This window comes from Lissotriton helveticus, chromosome 11 (genome assembly GCF_964261635.1).
Source record: "Lissotriton helveticus chromosome 11, aLisHel1.1, whole genome shotgun sequence".
NCBI lineage: Eukaryota > Metazoa > Chordata > Amphibia > Caudata > Salamandridae > Lissotriton > Lissotriton helveticus.
In genome coordinates, this window is record NC_136072.1 from 922,236,096 (window position 1) to 922,256,349 (window position 20,254).

Sequence of the window (20,254 nt, forward strand, 5' to 3'; positions counted from 1 at the left end):
GATATTAGTACATCTGGCCCATATTCATTAGCTCACAGAAGTATGGGAACTACAGTGAAACACCAACTACTATTTGGGACATATTTCTAAATACACTGGACTATCCATCCTGAAATCTACCTATTTGCATTTGTACATCTTACAGTGAATATATTAAGCGTTTACAGATTAATAACTGCAAATTAATATCAGATTTATCCCTCTGTCCATTGTCATCAAAGCATTTATTGTAAATGATTTAAAATAATTACAGTAAAACAGAGCAAAATCACATCCACCATAAAAACAGTACGTTGTCTCTCTCTTTTGCCAAACATTGCAGTAGCTTGCAATACAATCCCTAAGCTCCCTTATGAAAAAAATCAGTTCCATATCTTACAGAACCATCTACCTAAAGGACATTAGAAATCTGAGGATCTTACCTGTGTTATAAGATTTTAGAAAAACCTTATCAGTCAAGCGCTGGCAAAAATCATAGATTAATTTGATAATGTCATTGCCTTTACCTCGATTATTCTACAACAGATTTCTGGTTTAGGAAATGACAGAGGATGATGATGCCCAGCCATATTATCTTTCAACTTTTGGATTAGATTATCTACAAATGTAGTTGTTCTGCCACTTGGTGCCTGTCACACAAAACGGAATTGCCTAATTAGTAGATATCACACCCAAATCCAGAGAAAAGTGTTTTTACCATTCTGTTTTAAAAGTCGGATAAATAAAAATTAGATGTAATATAGATTTTGATTTTACACCAAAGATACAACGGCAACATATCTGAGAAGTAGCGTTCCTCCAATATGTTCTTATGTCAGGAACTTGTAAATAAAACACAGTTGCAGAACGGCAGATGGAAAGCTAACTAAGTTCCATTTTTGGAACATGCACATAAAATAGTATCCTCCAATACCAGATAATACCAATTGCCACAATTCATTTTTGGACACAGTCCAACTAGGCACATGCTCAGTGACTGTCATTAGTTTAGTTCACACCAGGCTCTACCGAGGTGCACTCTAAAGGTGATAGCAACATTTAATAAATGAAGCAGTTAGTCTGCCTGCCATTTTCATTAGTAACAACTCAAGCCTCATTTGATTTGGTGAGCATCATTTCGGTAGAAAGGAACTTTATTTAAGACTTTAAAAATAAAATGTTTACTATCCCGTGCTCATTCAATCCTTAAAAGTCCAGACATCATACAAAAATGGGGACATCAACTTTGCTCTAACCTGTCAATATTATTTCTTTATTTGAATTTAGTGCCTCTCTGAACTGTTCCATTTAGTTTCTGTTCTTGTCAGTTGTGACTAGCTCTATTTTTTATGGGTAGTCCTTTTCCTAGTCACTAATATGCACATGCCTATTCTTTTTTTAATATACACATATTGCACTGGGTATCACATTTGTTTCTGTGTTCACCTCACAAGAACTACATCATTATTGTTTTTGTGTTTATATTTCAGTGAACAAAAGCCATCAACAATACAAAGTTAGGTATATGGGAGTTGGTGTGATTTATCTAACTGCATTGGCTCAAAATAATTTCCTGGTGAACCATTTTTTTCCTTAAATAATAGTACTGTAGTACATCTTAAAAGATATATTGCTTAAAAGAAACAATCTTTATTTAGAATACAGATAAATGATTAACAACAAAACAAACTATTCTAAGAATTCTAGGACCATCCAGTGCGGCGTTACGACACTAAAACAGTCTTAAAGCACATATGGGTTAAGATGATACAGCGTAATTTTACAAACAACACCTGGTGGCTGGTGACAATATTGTTCTATGTGACTAAGAATGCAAGTTCTTGCCAGACTTGGAGGTCCTGCAGGTCGCAATTCCTTATTTCTCTACGGCAGAAGGTTCCAGACCAAATACTACAACACTTATTGTTCTTCTGCACTTTGTTCCATACACCTTATCAGACAGTCTTTTACACTGTTGCAGTCACAAAGCATTACCACGTAAGTGATTTAAATCTGCTTCATTTAGAGCTTGACACCAGAAGATGCTAAAACAGATGTAATTTGTCAATTTAACTACATTACTTCATATGAGTAAAAAATGCATGTATATCAAAAGTAATAGCTCTAACATAACATTCATTTTAGGTCATGTGTCTGTGGACAAAACTACCACCACCACTTCATGATTTGAAATTAATGGGGATTGAGAGGATGCAAAGAGCTTGTATTTGATGTGATGTCATTTTTTAAACGTCTCTGATGGTTTGTTTTGATTATTCCTTTCTGATCGGACCAGATGTGTACTGCCCTGAAAACTACCATTTGTGTTGTAATACGTTATTGCTTTCTGAAAACACAATAAAAAGATATATATGTTATGGGAATATATAAATAGTATCATGGCTACCCGATTGGTGTGCAACAGTATGGTGTTGGAACAGTAGTGTTATATTAAAATACCTGGGATAGATACAACCCCGTAAGCAGTGAAACAGGATGCTAAGAAAATGCTTCATACCCAAACATGTAAGAAAAAAAGCATTGCTTGAAAAGGATCAAGCATTCCAAATCACATCTCTCAAAGTTTAGAGGAAAAACCCCAGCATCAAAGGAACACCTTCTATAACAAGGACGTCCTAATCCTATTTTACCCTCGACATTGGTATCTGGGCACTCACGTCAAACAGGTCAATTAGGGCTCAAATGTTTGAGGCTGAAAAGACAGGAACCAGAGTAGCAAGAAGGATGGATGCCACTAGGCACAGCACAAAGATAGAGGTCGCCCAGCCACATTCTGAAACTTTTAATCTCATATCGACCTAATTTATTTCACCTAACTGAAATCTGTCCTACACATGTAGGCAAAGGTCAAACAAATGGGGTGGAGGTTTACGAATACGCCATTTGAAATACAAATGCCAGATATCTAAATTATGTTTAGATTTTATCTTAATAATGTGTTAATCCATAAAAATAAACTAGAATAAAACACAGTTTGTACCTGGAGAGGAAGTCCTATAGTTGAGTATGTGGACAATACGGAGTGCACATAGTTGCATTTATACCAATTCAGGGAATGTGCAGTGAACTTAAAAATACATCTGGTCTTTTAAAAGATTTCCTGAACATTCAGTGTACCTGAGAAGGAAGTCGTGTTTCTGGAACGTCTGGCTGGATGAAGGGAAGATATCAAGGAATGCCCAGAGTGTAGTGCAGGTATCACACATGTACTGAACAACATCTTTCAGCTCCTAACAGGAGAAACATTCAGCGGCAGAAATACAGACAAAAGTGAGTGTCAGAGGAAGACTTAATCTCTAAATCTTAATGAGACACACCACCATGGGCATTGGGAGTTCAAATGCAATACATTTGCCATTTTAGCTTGCCTTTCTTAAAAAGAAACTGAGGAGGTGAAAAGAGAAGCAGAAATGTGTCCGTTTTCTATGCTACAAAATGCTTACTTGTTCACAGGGAAAATTTACTACGGACATATAATTGAAATAACTGTTGAAGAAATTGAAGCAGTAACAGCGTTTTCTTTTTTTATAAAGCAGCTTTGTTTTGTAGTACATTAGGATTGTATAGCTAAAGAACAAATATAAATACTTGTAATAACCTGCAAAGGCATTTCAGATGGTGTAACTCGGATTTTCTCTGCCAGTCTCTGCGGCTCAGGTGATGCTCTGTCGTCCCGCAAACCACATTCACCAAGAATGTTGTTAAATACCTACAAATAAAAGATAAAGAACGCTTGTCATGGTTTCCTTTAAAGGCTCCAAAGGCATGCACGCATTTGATTAATTGATGGAAACAGAGATAAATTGGGTGTGGGCATGTGTGGGGGGGATGTTAAACAAAAGCAGAGAAGGAGCAGTAAACCCCAGATAAACGATGTATTTGTGAAACTAAGAAGCAACTCTAGTATAGCCACTGATGTCACTGTAACACATTGATGTCTTACAATGTTACAAAATATGCAACAAAAGATGCAAGAAAAATTGTAAAAATAAAGAGTATTGAAAGTGCAGCAGTAGCAGCATGAAATTCTGGGGAAAACTTTATTCCTGTATGCATGAAGCATCAACTCTGGGGGAGGACAATGAATATACAATACAAAGGAGAGAATTGCTCAGGTGAAGAGTGCAAGTTAGTGATTTTAGTCTCTATTGTACTGAAGTTTTTAGCAGAACTCTCCACGTGCCCAGGTCCATGCGTGAGCAGCTTTTCTGGTCCAGAATTTTGGCTTTGCATTTACAAATTGGTAGTACTGTTTAGCCCGTAAAGAAGCCGGAATACAAGTCCCACAACGCAAAACAAAAAAACCTGGCCTCTGCGAGGTATGATATGCTTATACCATAAAGGCGAAGGGTAGAATGCTTGCAAAATGCCCAAGCCACTAGCAATCCTCAGGCGGCGTTCCTGTCAACCATTGGACACCCATCATACGACGTCAGAAAGAGACCAGCCATATGCAAATTAGTCTAGATCGTGCTTCAATTGGAACGGTCTTGACCAAGTTCCAAGCCGGTTGGCCTCTGAAAGGGAACACAAGCAACTCACAGCATGCATCAAATGCATTTTTGGGGACAAGTATACTTTTTACAACACATACATGCGAGGCATGGTATAGTCTCTCTGTGGACTTTAGCTACGTCCAGCTCTTATAATTCGCTTCTTATGGTGCCCCTCGTAAAATCTTCCTGTTCTATGGTCGATCTGTTGTCTTTGTCCCGCCTTTTCGCTGCTTGTTTTCAACCACGCGACTGACCCAGTTACATGGATTAGTTCACTTTTCGCCACGTATGTACCTTTGGCGCACTACTTTGTTTTGCTTCGGCTCGCTTCCCGTCCCGACACCACTAGCCTGTTGCTGCCGTTCATGCTTTTGTTTGCCACGCCAGTGTGCATCTGTGTTTTCCAAATTATTACTGTGCAACCTTGGCCTGAGGGCATTGTAGTCTTTAACAACAAAGTCAGCTCCCCTGAGGTTTCTTTTAAATGCGAGGTAATTAAGCAATTCGCGTGGAACCACTAGATGCTGCTGGCGACGCCGGGATTCGAACATAGCTACTCGATTGCAGCATCCACAGCTCTAGCTTCTAAACCACATGCCCATATAGACCAAGAGCTTCTCGCGGGTGTGAGAGGAGGATACTGAGAGACACCAGCATGCAATGATGTCTGCAGCGTTAGTCATATCTCAGAACAAAGCCTGCTCCACAGCAGCCTTCACAGGGGTGAGCTTCTGCACCTAGGCTCTTCGGGCTCAGCCATTGATTGTGTTTCTAGCAAGGTGACCCATAGAATTCAGCAGCTCGGGGCACTCCAGCCAAATCATGGCCTCTCCTAGCATTTAAGTTTCCAGCTGCAAAGCGCGTTTCATCCGTGGTTTTACTTTTCACTGCATGTACCTTGAAACTTGGAACCACTAGCGTGTTTCATGATTGATTATCAGCAAGCCGGGACTGTGCATTTACGTAAGGCCGTAGTACTGTTTCCCAAAACTAAACCATGCTATCAGTGACGTCAGTGGTATCGTCTGCTAAGTCCTCTGTCACATCACGGGTGAGGTGAAACGTGTGACGAGTTAACCCAGATCAGTTGACTGGGGGTGAGTGTTTGATTTGCTCAAACGCTCCGTCCATCATCCCCTTTTGTATCGCCTTGTTAGCCCTAAGTTGGCAGGGTATGCTCAGACGTGAGTCCCTTGCTCACTTTACCACTGGATTCAAGATAGCCTGGCTGATGAGGATTATGAATCCGAAGCCGGTCCCAGAATGCTTGTTTCCGGTCCAGGGAAGACATGGCTTGGCAGTTCGGGCTCGACTGTTCCCATGAGGCACAGGGTCAGACTGATTTGCATACGGCCATGTCTGAACTGGGGTGGCAGAGTGAGCTAAAGAATAGTGATGGATTTAACCCAGATCAGTTGACTGGGGGTGAGTGTTTGATTTGCTCAAACGCTCCGTCCATCATCCCCTTTTGTATCGCCTTGTTCGCCCTAAGTTGGGCTGGCATGCACTGCGTCTGCCTGTGGTAATGTTTCATTTGATTCAATGTTTCGAACCCCAAAGCTTCCACAGAGTTCCGTTGGGCACAATCGTTCATGGTGCCCTTCCACCTGCTGCACACAAGCTAGCCAATCCGCTGGTATGCCGCTTTGTCGTACAATCTCCTAGTTGCTCCTATGCTTCCTTTGTAAATGCTCAGTTCAGTTTATTACAGATACTGCTTTCTTGCAATATTCTAAACAAGACACTAAGGGCCAGATGTAGGTGGCCCAATACCGTTACCGACCGGTATTGGGCATTTGGGATGACCTGACCTGTCCCTAGGGCCGATCGCTCCTCGCGGCTCCCCCTGAGTGCGCCCGGTCTCCCCCGCTGCCACTGCGAGTTCGCCGCTGCCCCTGCTCTCGAGGTGTTTCCTTTCCTGTATTTTTGTTTTTACTTTTTGCGACTGATTGTGTACTTGTGCCCTGTTGTTGCCCCTGTTTCTCTGCCAATCACTGTATTTGTTGTGCATATTTCGTGACTGACTCTGTACTTGTGCCCTGCTGCCGCCCCTGGTTTCTGCTGTGTATTTTCCGCCGCCCTCAGGACCATTTTTCCCGCTCGTTTCACCCCCCCGCTCCCTGCCGCTGCTCCCCTGCGGCCCGCCCCTTTTTTTCCATCTGTACCCCTCCCTTTCGCCACCCCGCTCCCGCCTACCAGCTGCTCCTCCCTCCCACTGGCTATTTAGAGAGCTGTCCGCGCGGCCGAGAGCTGTGACCTGACCCTGTCCCCGGGGCCGATCGCTCCTCGCACCGCGCGGCTCCCCCTGAGTGCGCCCGGTCTCCCCCGCTGCCACTGCGAGTTCGCCGCTGCCCCTGCTCTCAAGGTGTTTCCTTTCCTGTATTTTTGTTTTACTGTTTGCGACTGATTGGGTACTTGTGCCCTGTTGTTGCCCCTGTTTCTCTGCCAATCACTGTATTTGTTGTGCATATTTCGTGACTGACTCTGTACTTGTGCCCTGCTGCCGCCCCTGGTTTCTGCTGTGTATTTTTCGCCGCCCTCAGGACCGTTTTTCCCGCTCGTTTCACCTCCCCCGCTCCCTGCCGCTGCTCCGCTGCGGCCCTGCCCCTTTTTTCCCTTCCCTTTCGCCACCCCGCTCCCGCCTCCCAGCTGCTCCTCCCTCCCACTTCGCCTCTTATGGCGGAGTCCACTCGTACGCGCAGCCAAAGGCAAGCTCGTCTACGCCCCTCCGCGCCTGGACCGCGCCCAGCACCGGACCCCTGGCCCCCGACGATGCCAGCCCACACGACGGACTTACGACGCCGCCACCCTCAACGCACTCAAACCCGGCCGGAACCCCGCCTGCTACCAAGCCACCCCGAAACGCACCCACGGACCCTTCACCTGCCAAGTCTGCAAATTCACCTGCCTCCAGACCTGCACCACACCCGCAAGGCCAGGCACCAGCAACAATCACCTCAAGTGCATCCTGCTCAACACCCGCTCCGTCCACAGACACGCCATCGAACTCTGGAACCTCCTCGACACAACATCACCAGACGTCGCCTTCCTCACGGAAACCTGGATGAACGCCTCCTCAGCCCCCGACATCGCCATAGCCATCCCGGATGGATACAAGATCACCTGGAGGGACCGCGTTAACCAGACAGGAGGAGGCATCGCCATCGTCCACAAAAAACACCATCCGAATCACGACCAACTCTGACGACACCCTCACCGCCGCCGAGCACCTTCACTTCCAGATACACACCGACTCCAAGACCACCCTCAGGGGTACTCTCATCTACAGACCCCCGGGACCACGCACACAATTCAGCGAAGCCATCGCAGACTTCGTCAGCCAGCACGCCCTAACCTCCTCCAACTACATCCTCCTAGGGGACCTCCACTTCCACCTGGAGAACAACAATGACAGCAACACCGCCGCCCTTCTGGACAACCTCGCCAACCTCGGACTCAAGCAACTGGTGAACACCCCCACCCACTACGCCGGCCACACGCTTGACCCAGTCTTCTACTCCAGCAAGCACATCTCCTTCAGCCACTCCACCGGACTACACCGGACAGACCACAGCTGCGTCCACTTCAACTTCAGGAGAACCACGACCCAGCACCACCCGCAACAGGTTCCCCGCATAAGCTGGAGCAAAATCACCGCGGACCAGCTCACCACCTCCCTCAACCAGAACCCTCCCACCAACACAACGGACCCCAACGAAGCGGCCTGCAACCTCACACAGTGGCTCACCAACTGCGCCGATGACCTGGCACCACTGAAGAACCCCCCCCCCAGCAGACCCAGCAGCAAGAAAGCCTTGTGGTTCACCAACGACCTCAAAAACTCCAAGAAAAACTGCCGCACCCTCGAGAAACTCTGGCGCCACGACCAAACAACAGAAAACATGACAGCCCTCGAGGATGCCACCCGCAAACATCACCAGCTGATCCGCACCACCAAAAGGACTACATTCAAAGAACGACTGGACAACAACACCCACAACAGCAAGGAACTCTTCAGCATCGTTAAAGAGCTCTCCAACCCCAGCGCCTGCAACAACGACATCACACCCTCGCAAGACCTCTGCGACTCACTCGCCTCGTTCTTCCACCGCAAGATCGCCGACATTCACAACAGCTTTGGCGCACAGACCACGCTCCCAACCACCGAACCAGCGCCCCCCACCACCACCCTCTGCACCTGGACCCCGACCAGCACCGAAGACACCACCCGCATGATGAACACCATCCACTCTGGCTCCTCAACCGACCCCTGCCCTCATCACGTCTTCAACAAGGCCGACTCCATCATCGCACCCAAACTCCGGGACATCATCAACATCTCCTTCGCAACCGCGACCTACCCGGAGAGCTGGAAACACGCCGAGCTCAGCGCTCTCCTGAAGAAACCCACCGCGGACCCCACGGATCTCAAGAACTTCCACCCCATCTCGCTCCTCCCATTTCCTGCCAAAGTCATCGAGAAGACCGTCAACAAGCAACTCGCCGCCTTCCTCGAGACAAACGGATCCCTCGACCCCTCATAGTCCGGCTTCCGAGCTAACCACAGCACCGAGACCGCCCTCATCGCAGCTACCGACGACATCAGATCCCTGCTTGACAATGGGGAAACAGCTGCCCTCATCCTCCTGGATCTCTCAGCAGCATTCAACACAGTATGCCACCGTACACTAATACAGCGCCTCAGCAACACCGGCATCCAAGGGAAGGCCCTGAAGTGGATCATCTCATTCCTCTCCGGTAGAACCCAGAGAGTCCGTGTTAGAAGGTGGTTCTGACACTAGGGCCGCCCGGATTTTTCGCTTTTTGAGCACCTAATTATGGAGCTTTTACTGTGGAGGAGCCTCATAATCTGGGACTCATCCACAGTGAACTCATAATGAAGGAGACTGCATGGAGATTTTACTGGTGTCCGCCTGGCTTGACTAGGCTGCTGCGCAGCAGCTGGAGTATGGGACTCCGTGCTGGTTACATGCAGACACGGGTGTACATGCGTGTGCACACGTGTAGGAGCTGCGCAGGGGAGATTCTTAGCGTGCGCAGTCCAGGAGCAGCTACAGGATGAATGGTGTGGCAGGACTTATGCAGAATTGGGTGGTGACATGGAATAGGCTTTATACCCTGGGAAGGAACATGCCAGGGAAAGTCAGTGCGTTTTACTGTGTTTTCACTTCATTATTCCCCTATGGGGATGTGGGGCCCATGGCTAAAATGACTTCCACAAGGCCTACAGATTCCAGACATGCACTAAAGTCCATTGTAGAGTAGGTGAAAATAAGTATTCTGCAGAGTCCAGAGTCATATTTGTACTGCTTTTGGGTCATACAGAACTGTCATATTTCTCTGAGCCAGCCATGACCAGACCCAGGCTGAGGGTTGACCTCAGCTGGATGGATTGATAACCTTTCTTCCACAAGCTAGGGCCTCCTCTCCACAAAGAAGAAGATGGGTGGGGCTACAGGCTCATCCATTAGCAGGTGTCACTGGGTGCCAGGCACCAGGCTGCATCAAGAAGGAAAGAGTTGGGTTTCAGAGGCCATGTGGCCAGAGACACTGGACGACTCCATTTTTAACAAACCAAGAGGCTGGACAAGAAGGAGGGAGCAGGGGCAGGGAAGTGATGTGTTGCTGTTTGATAGGACCCACAGAGGCTTTCTGCCAGCCCTCTACTCAACTTTTAAAAAGTACTTGCACAGGAAGAGAAGCTCTCACTGGGGTGTGGTCTGCGGAGCGAAAGGTGCTGGAGCCTGGTGCAATGGGCAGTTGGAAGGAGGATACCCCTGACTGTCCCCCAGGCCCCTAACAGCGCCAGAAGAAGAGCCCAGGACCGGTGCGCAGAAGAAGAGGCCTCTGCACAGGGAGAAGAGAGGCGCAGGAGGAGAGCCAGGCGAAAGGCTGGCGCAGGGAGCCAGTGCAGACCGCTCCCTGCAGAATGCACCCTCTTGGAGACCCCGGAGGGTGAAGGAGAGTGCTCCCAGTGGCTGGGGGGCGCAGCCAGGAGCAAGAAGACACGAAAATGGGGCAGATTGGACCTCCAGGGGCTGAGATATGGCCCCAGAAGTTGAGCGACCTTTGACTTGTGGCCCCCTGATGGCGAAGAGCGTGAGACTCCGCCGCCGGTCCAGAAAAGGCCCCCGGGGTGGGTCAGGTCCCGGGGACTGCCCTCCAACGTGGAGAGCCTGCGGGGGTCCAAGGTGAGACCGGGGCCCCGGACAAGGAAGGAGGAGCCAGGGGCCCGGGTGGGACCGGGCCCCCGACCAAAGCGCGGAGCGGCCGGGTGTGGGCTCCCCGCGTCGCATACCCTTACCCGGGCCCCCCACCGAGGCCCCAGAAAGCGGCAGGAGCTTGAGGCGCCCCATGATGCCTTGCAAGGCATGAGGAATGGATAGTTTTTGGCGTTTTGGTGGCCCCCAGAGGAGAGGGGTCATCCTTGAGTGTGAAAAGGTGCTGGGGGGAGCTGCTGGAGCAGCGCCGTCTCGCCCCCAGCACAAAGCTAAGTCCCACCCTATGTTTCTTGAGGATTTAAAAAGAATAACCCCTCAACTCTCAGCGAAGATTGCATCACCTCCTAGGCTGGAACTTTTGTTCTACAGCTGGGGGTTCATTGAGAAGTGCATCAAAGATTGAAGGGCTGAGTTGGAGATGTCTCGAGAAGGGCATCTCCTGGAGGTGAAATGGCGCAATTGCACTGAAATGCATTTATTAATGGTTATTTCTTTTAGAGGGACTGATGTTCAATGTGAAGTACTGGTGTAAGGTGATGTCACAAGCAAAGTGGATTTAAGTGGCTAGACACTCCTGCTAGGGTGTCTGACGGTATTTACAACTTAATCCTGTGATCATCTGTGATGCCTTTAGGGGCTGTAATTGCAATGCATTTTTAATGATATCCAAATGTGCGGAGTACTGTCATTCTAAAGTGTGCGTAAACATGTAGTCTTGCTGCTGCGCTTAGGTGAAGACCCCAGACTGTTAGCCCTTAAGATGTAGAGGTGTATACTTTAGGGTCAGTAGGAGATGCTTGGTCAGGGTCATGTGTCACCAAGGCAGGTGTATCCCTGTTTAATGCTTGTTGAGGTAATGGGAGGGGGACGCCACTGGGATGGTGCCAGTGCGCAGGGCCCCCGCTCCAGGATAGGTTCAACTAATTGCATTGGGGGTAAGATGATGTGCATACATGGGAGTGGTGGTACTAGACCCCACCCCCCCTGCGGGAGGGGTGGCGATGTTATGCAATGTCACAAAGTAATTCCAACAGCTTATGTATATTTGTAAATTGGTGTATAGTATTGAGTGGTGTGTGTGTTTAATAAATGTACTCTTACTTTTATAAAGCAAAGTACAGACTGGACAATCAATTATTGAGTGTTATTTTTGCACACCTGCAAATGGCGTTTAATAGCCCACACCACCTCCCTTGTGTAAGCCTCGGACTGCTCTGCAACGCTACCCTCTGAGAGTCAGGCGCTGCCTTAGGGTGTTTGGTTCCCAGTGAAGGACAAATGTGTCATGTTATTTGTGCATGCCTCACAGATGCTGCCTCGTTTTCCAACAGTCCGCCTCCCCCCGTTCCGTTTGGAGGCCACCGAAGTCATCTGCGGAGTACCTCAAGGATCCTCGCTCAGCCCCACCCTCTTCAACGTCTACATGAGCCCCCTCGCAGCCATCGCTCGCCAACACAACCTAAACATAATTTCCTACGCTGACGACACCCAGCTGATCCTCTCCCTCACCAACGACCCCGCCACCGCCAGAGCATGCCTCCAGGAAGGAATGAAAGACGTCGCAGAATGGATGAAGACCAGCCGCCTGAAACTGAACTCGGACAAGACGGAAGTCCTCATCCTCTGATCATCCCCCTCCGCCTGGGACGACTCCTGGTGGCCCCCTGTCCTGGGCACCGCCCCCAAGCCAACGGACCACGCACGCAACCTGGGTTTCATCCTGGACTCCTCCGTCGCGATGACCAAGCAAGTCAAAGCCGTGTCGTCATCCTGTTTCAACACCCTGCGCATGCTCCGAAAGATCTTCCGGTGGATCCCCACCGAAACCAGGAAGACGGTCACCCAGGCCCTCGTCGCCAGCGGACTGGACTACGGGAACACCCTCTATGCTGGAACTACAGAAAAGACTCCAGCGCATACAGAACGCCTCCGCACGACTCATCCTGGACATCCCCCGCCGCGGCCACATCTCTGCCCACCTGAGACCTGCACTGGCTCCCCGTCAACAAGAGGATCACGTTCAGACTCCTCACCCACGCACAAAAGGCTCTCCACGACATGGGCCCCAAGTACCTCAACAACCGCCTCACATTCTACACGCCCACCCGCCAGCTCCGCTCGACCAGCCTCGCCCTCGCCACCATCCCACGAATTCGCAGAGCCACCGCCGGAGGTAGATCCTTCTCCTACCTGGCGGCCAAGGCATGGAACTCCCTCCCCACCCAACTACGGCTGACCCAGGACCATCTCTCCTTCAGGAAACAACTCAAGACCTGGCTATTCGAGCAGTAGCGGATCCCTCTCCCCCAGCGCCTTGAGACCCTAGCGGGTGAGTAGCGTGCTTTATAAATCTGCCTGATTGATTGATTGATTGATTTCAGATTCGGTAATTTACCCAATCGGTAATTTAAGGAATCAGTAAATTACCGAATCTGAAATGTAGGGAGCACTTAAATGAGTGATTTTCCCATTTTAGGATTCGTTATTTACCACCAACTATAAGTTGGTGGTAAATAACGAATACCTTTGAAAATGCTAATCTGTGCATTTTTAACTGTGCCATGTGGCAGACATACATGCCCTTAGGGCATGTATGTCTGCCACATGTGCACAGAAGCACAATTTAGGGGTGCAACAGGGTGTCAAAGTGACACCCTGGCACCCTTGAATGTGTCCCCCATTTTACCGAATCGGTATTTACCGATTCGGTAATTGCCATTCATTCCTATGGGCCTCCAGGCCTAAATCACATTATATAAGTGCAATGCATATGAGGCATAGCCACATTAGAGTGAATAGTATTAGCAATAGGCATAACCCTAGAACATCAGGGCGATACCGTTAGGCATCATTAGGGCACTAGCACCTTAAACATGCACATTAGCATTGGGCATACTCACATGACATGAGGCATCTCAATATGCTAAACCATGAGGCATCACATTAGGCATACAACCCTCCCTGCAAACCAAAACTGGAGCTGAAAGGGAAATACAGACCTAGGTCGCCCTCCACTCAGTAAGTTACAACCACAATAATGACCTAGATCTAGGGCAATTAATTTATCGTCAGACTTGGGTATCTCATGTCACAAACATTTATAATAACCACCCCCTTCTTTAGGTACAGGGTTGGGGATACACCAGTCAATAGCCCATCTTAAAAAGCCCGTCTCCTTATACACAACAGTACAACAACCCACACCAACACGTGATGAAAAAATGTGAGCAAACACGATAGCACCTCACGGGCGCACCACCAATGGGACCCCTGGTAGGTACTCACCAGGACGGCCCTATTCTCATCATTGGTGCTATCGTGTCAAAGGAATGGTGTCCAAACAAAAGTAACTGTGTTAACAGTGATGGGTGCAGTGGGAACAATACAGACAACACGAATGGTGAAGTCACACAACATATAACATATAACGTATAAACGCACACAGCATGAACAGACAACTTTATTCTTGTTCTTATATGCTGTTTGCAAACATTAAAAAAGTGAATGTGGCTACTCCCTATAGAGCCACTTTCTACTTGCCAACATGTTTCATTGCCTAAATACTTTGCAGGCAATTTCTTCAGGGCATATATTTTTTACGCCACTGCTTTGGACACCAGGGTTGCAGGTACCTCTATCAGCAGATATCTCTCCTACCGGCCGAGAGGTGTTTAAAAACAGGATCCAGTGAACTCCATTCGTGAGTTTACGTGGTACCTCCTTCCGTGATTTGTCACGAAATGCGGAGTTTCGCCGGCTTTATCTCATCCCTCGAGCCATGAGGCGTAAAAAATATATGTAAAGTTGTCTGTTCATGCTGTGTGCGTTTTTACGTTATATGTTATATGTTGTGTGACTTCACCATTCGTGTGGTCTGTATTGTTCCCACTGCACCCATCACTGTTAACACAGTTACTTTTGTTTGGACACCATTCCTTTGACACGATAGCACCAATGATGATAATAGGGCCGTCCTGGTGAGTACCTACTAGGGGTCCCATTGGTGGTGCGCCCGTGAGGTGCTATCGTGTTTGCTCACATTTTTTCATCACGTGTTGGTGTGGGTTGTTGTACTGTTGTGTATAAGGAGACGGGCTTTTTAAGATGGGCTATTGATTGGTGTATCCCCAACCCTGTACCTAAAGAAGGGGGTGGTTGTTATAAATGTTTGTGACATGAGATACCCAAGTCTGACGATAAATTAATTGCCCTAGATCTAGGTCATTATTGTGGTTGTATACAACCCTCCCTGGCATAAATGCGTGAACATGGGGCACCTAAACAACACTGTATGCATCACATTGAGCATCCTTAGGGCCTAAACCGCACATCCGCCGTGCAAACCTGAGGGGCCAAACATTAGACATCAGTAGGGGCTTAAAGACATTATCAGTGGGGCCCTCAGTAGACCTCTTCCCTTGTAGTGCCCTCCTTGCTATGCAAACAAATGTGCCCCACGTTGCCACTACCAACTGTTCGTTGGGGCGGTGACGTAAAATAGTCCGTTCTGGGCACGTTGGAGTCCCCTCCGTGACTCTGTGGATCAAATACTTCCCCCAATACGTGGTACGTGGTAGTCCCTCTCCCGGGACTCTGGAAGTGCAGGAATGCACCCAAAGACGTGGCAGCTGCTCACTTTTGTGCCGCGCAGCTGGGCAGAATAAACTAGTACTGGGCCCGAAGTGGTAAAGGGATGAAAGGCAGCTGCCCACTAAGGCCCCCTGAACTTGGCGTTAGCCCTAGTGGTTGACTGTTCTGGGCCTAAAGTGACCCCTGGCTAGGGGAGAGTTCTTTACAACCTGCCCTGTAGCAGGGAACTGTGTTCCTGTTTTTGGATGTGCCATTTAAGTAGGGGTTTACACGTTTTAATGATCCTCATGCCTAAGAGATGTATTACATTGAAGTGTCCTATGAAATGTTGCTATACTGAACCTGCTTAGGACAAATGTTGTTGCCTAGCCTGCCCTAAATAGTAGCAGGGTATTTTCAGAAATGTTGCCTGATTTTTAAAGGAATGTTATTGCCTAGCTTGCCCATACATATAGCGAGGTACTGACTGAGTTATTTGCCTGATGTTTAATGTCTAGAATCTAACAGTGAGTTACCTACATGCAACGAAGAGAGTCGAGATAAAGAATCTTGTTTTAAACCTCTATCTGGTGTGGTGTCATTTTATTGCGAGTACTTCCGTGTCTCAGTGAGTGTGTGCGCTGCACTTCTGCTTTACACCTTACCTTTGGGTGCCTTCCCACTCGCGCCAAGCTACCGCAGGGGAATGGGAGACTCCAGTTCTTACAAATAGCTTAAAATATTGCAAATGGGAGACCTATTGCATTGAAAATGCTTGTTTAATTTTGCAAACAGTGAATAATATTGTTCACTGTTAGTGTTATATAAAATGGAGCATATTAGCTAGAATAAGACCCTATCTGGAAGCTAAGGTAAGTAAAAAAAAATACTGTTAAATGTTTGTTGTATGCATGCTTGCGGGTGTGAGTGTGTTTATGTGTGCGAATGCATGTGAAATGTGAATGTTAGTATGCCTGTGTCTGCACCACTGGCTGTGCTGTAAGTGTAGCTGGAATGTAGGTGTACCTAAGTCTGATGTTTGTGTCGCAGCAGACCTATGCAGTGACTGGGTGAGGACCCGAGTCTTTGTGTGTGTCTCCAGTTGGCCTGAGTTTCTGTGTGTATTGGGGGGGGTGGGGGTGGGGGATATATCTCTACAGTCTGTCCCGCACTCGACGGCCTGCATGCGAGTGTTTGCGAGGTCTGCCTGCAACATGCTTCTGTGCTGACACCACCTCAAAGTCCACAGCCTCGCTGGTGCTTTTATGTTTCGAGTGAGGGGCTACTCTGAGTGAGATATGGGCATGCTGGGGTGGGTATCTTATGCTGTGAAGTAGGAAGAGGGTGAGTCTGCCATTACCGGGGGGGGGGGGGGTTTGGCTTTTGGCCCTTTGTTTCCGTACGTTTTGCCCCTTGGTGTAGGTAGCGTGTGCCAGCCCATGTGCCCTCCCTGTCTTTCCCTTTGGGGTACTATGCTCACTGCTCCTTATGCCGGCTTTTATGTACTTTCTTTGCAAAATAAGTAGCGCAGTAAAGAGTAAAGGCGCGGCTGAAACAGATATTTACTTCTTCTGCCTGACTAACATTGTTTTATCATTCAAAAGTGATGTAATTAAGACTTCATTTAGTACACATATTAGGGCACACAAAAAGGGATCTGGGAGACAGTGCTGGCAGATAATACCCAGCGAATGGTATTGTAAATGACACATTTTTTAAATATGTGTTGGCTTGGAAAATATATAAATTAATACCATTGTTATTCACAAAGCCAATAGCTTACACTTTCCTAATGTGAGTCCTATTGGCTATGGCAATGCTTGTTGGTAGCAAGCAAGGACAGTGCTGTTGTGGTGCTGAGAGGGCGCGCAACACCCATTGGACTGAAAGGGCTTCAGCCCCCCCCCCCCCGTCGCGTGTGGCAGCCCGGAATGAGACAGCTCCTGGGCACACACACAGCCGCACCCGAGCACTTCACAGGTCTTTTAAAGACCTTTTGCTTGCTAAGGAGGCTTTGATGTCCCGCCCCCTGCTTAGAGCCCCTGCAGCTCCAGAGTGGAGCTTTTGCTTGAAGTTCAGCCCCCCTGACATTTTTTCTTAGCCCCCCCCAAAAAAATTTGACTTTGGTTGCGCCTCTGGTGCTGAGGGATGATGTGGTTGTGCTGAGTGATGTGGTGGTGCCCCTGAGTGATGTGGTGGTGCCCCTGAGTGATGTGGTGGTGCCCCTGAGTGATGTGGTGGTGCCCCTGAGTGATGCGGTGGTGCCCCTGAGTGATGTGGGGGTGCCCCTGAGTGATGTGGGGGTGCCCCTGAGTGATGTGGGGGTGCCCCTGAGTGATGTGGTGGTGTTCCTCGAGTGATGTGGTGGTGTTCCTCGAGTGATGTGGTGGTGTTCCTCGAGTGATGTGGTGGTGTTCTTGAGTGATGTGGTGGTATCCCCGAGTGATGTGGTGGTGACCCCGAGTGATGTGGTGGTTTCCCCGAGTGATGTGGTGGTTTCCCCGAGTGATGTGGTGGTTTCCCCGAGTGATGTGGTGGTTTCCCTGAGTGATGTGGTGGTGTACCCGAGTGATGTGGTGGTGTACCCGAGTGATGTGGTGGTGTACCCGAGTGATGTGGTGGTGTCCCCGAGTGATGTGGTGGTGCCCTTGAGTGATGGAGGGTGGAGTTGGAGGGTGGAGTTGGAGTTGGAGTGTGGAGTTTGAGGGTGGAGTTGGAGGGTGGAGTTGGAGGGTGGAGTTGGAGGGTGGAGTTGGAGTGAGTGGGGGTGGGCTGTAGCCTAATGCAGCCCCTGGTGATCCGGAGAGATGACACAGGATAGGGAAGAGGGCGGGCAGGGCCTGAGTCCTTGTTGCGGACGACCAGCTTTGGGGTCAGAGCTGAGATGAGAAGGGCAGCCAAGCATGAGAGTTGTAATAAAAAAAATTGCGGGGGACCGTGTTTAATAAAGAAAACAGGGCGCACGCCTCCTGCTGTGGGCTGACATGGCAGTGTGCAGCTGCAAAAAGCATCAATTAAAACAACAAGATTAAGTAAAGCATGTCAAATGTAAGCAGGAACAACATGGTTACCTTAATACACTGGCTGCTAGAAATATTACAATGAATGACAAACTGGTGGTGGAGGGAGGGCACCCCACGGGGAGATACATGTAAAAGGGTGAAGGATAAACTAGAAAGGGGGTTGGGGACAAGGTGGAAGGGAAGACAGCGCAGTTTTAGAACGTGATGTAAGCGGCGCGTGTCCTGCAAAAGACAGAGATCAGAGACCAAAATGCGGAACACGCACACAATATGAAACAAGCTCTTGGCATTGCTGTGGCGGGGGGGGGGGGAGGGAGAGGGAGGGGGCAGGGGAGCTGCAGCCTTTGAAGTCTAATGCCTAGGCACAGACAAATGGTGGTGCACGATGTGTAGGGGGGGCGGGGGAGCGGCAGCCTTTGAAGTCTGAAGTGAGGCACAGACAAATGGTGGTGTGTGATTTGGCTGGCGTGCACGAGCCTATCTCACATGAACTGTATGGGATCCGCAGCCGTTTTGGTAGACTTTTCTTTTCCACTTACTATAATTCTCGCCAGCAATGCGCAAGCGCATTGTCAGGCGAGACCTAAAAAGCTTTTCTGTGTACACACTCCAGCTCTTCGTAAACTGCAGTAAACAAGAAAAGGGCGGCGAGTGCACACAAGATATTACTACAAGCAAGAAAAGCAGCTGTGAATAGGGCTCGGCTTGCCCATATCCAAGCAGATAAGCCGTCCCCTGCCCGACAGTGCATGGTTTGAGAGAGAGAGAGAAGCACATGTCTGGGAGAAAACACGAGAAGTCTGGGCAGGGAGGGCACCGGGGAGCACAATTAATGGCCCTGGCTGCATCTCCGGATGACGGCTGCCTCGCTTGGTGACCAGAAGAGAGGGTGCTTCTGAGGGGGATGCTGTTTTCGCAAACAGTGTCTCTGCAGGCCTGGGGGCACCATGTGACAGTTGTTTATGAGTCTGGAGCGTAGTCACGTGGCACCGCGCGAGCCCGCCCTCCTCCGTCCTGCATCCCAAAGCTCCCCACCATTCCCTACCGCCACAAGGACTGCTACCTCAGACAACAAGATCGCCAGCAGCTATTTACATTTAGGAGGACTGCTATCCTTTTCTGAAACTAAACAATGAGACTGTTTGGGCCGTTTTTTTCCACTGTTACTTTGAAGCTGATGCTCATGTTGTCACTTTTAGGATAAGCAAATAGGAACCGAACACTCCTCAGGTAGTGTACTGACAGTGTATAATGTCTCCGCCTGCGTTCTCAGGTATCCTGGAGAGGCGGGTGTGTGCTGTGTCCTTTGTTGCGATCACGTGGCCTGTTCATCCCGGACGCACCAGCACTGTCCGCTCTCAGAGCACGCGTGCAGCTCACACAATAGAGGTGCGTCTAACGATCACACTCCCCCATTGTTTCATACTTTGTGTCCTTGGACAGTAGTTATTTATGGGGAAATACAGACTCATTTGTGTGGCAGCAACACCCAGTCAAATATCTTCATAAAAATAGATCTTTCGTAACCCGCTCCTTTTGCGTTCTTGGACGGAAGCTTCTCAAGGGGACTTGTAGTAGACACACATACTAAATATGTTACATTACTACCACATATGTGGTATCGCTCAAACACCAGGCCTGTTCGACGGCTTTGAGAGGTCCACGGCTAAACTGCAATGCGAGTCCCCTGGGCATTGGTTCCTTTTCTGCCAGGTACCAGAGCACCTCTTTCTAAGTATTAAAACAAGCGCTCGCCATCTGTTTTCACTTAGCCGCTTGTTTATATTTGCATCGCGCTTTTACTTTCATTTTAAGTGAAAGCACGATGCAAATATGAACAAGCGGCTGAGTGAAAACAGATGGCCCCCTACTAAAGATAAGAAATTGCTTTGCGACAGCCGCAAAGCAGACAAGCCAGTCTGGA

At 48.7% G+C, this 20,254-nt stretch overlaps 1 protein-coding gene across 1 annotated transcript in view; it reads right to left on the bottom strand.

Moving 5' to 3' along the window:
* The window catches only part of ASCC2 (activating signal cointegrator 1 complex subunit 2), a 427,823-nt gene that overhangs the window by 340,586 nt on the left and 66,983 nt on the right, over positions 1-20,254 (bottom strand). The window contains exons 6-7 of the mRNA XM_078667208.1: positions 3,599-3,709; positions 3,118-3,230 (exon numbers count right to left, since the gene is read on the bottom strand). Coding sequence (XP_078523334.1) covers positions 3,118-3,230; positions 3,599-3,709 — 224 coding nt within the window. The remainder of the gene's footprint in view (positions 1-3,117; positions 3,231-3,598; positions 3,710-20,254) is intronic.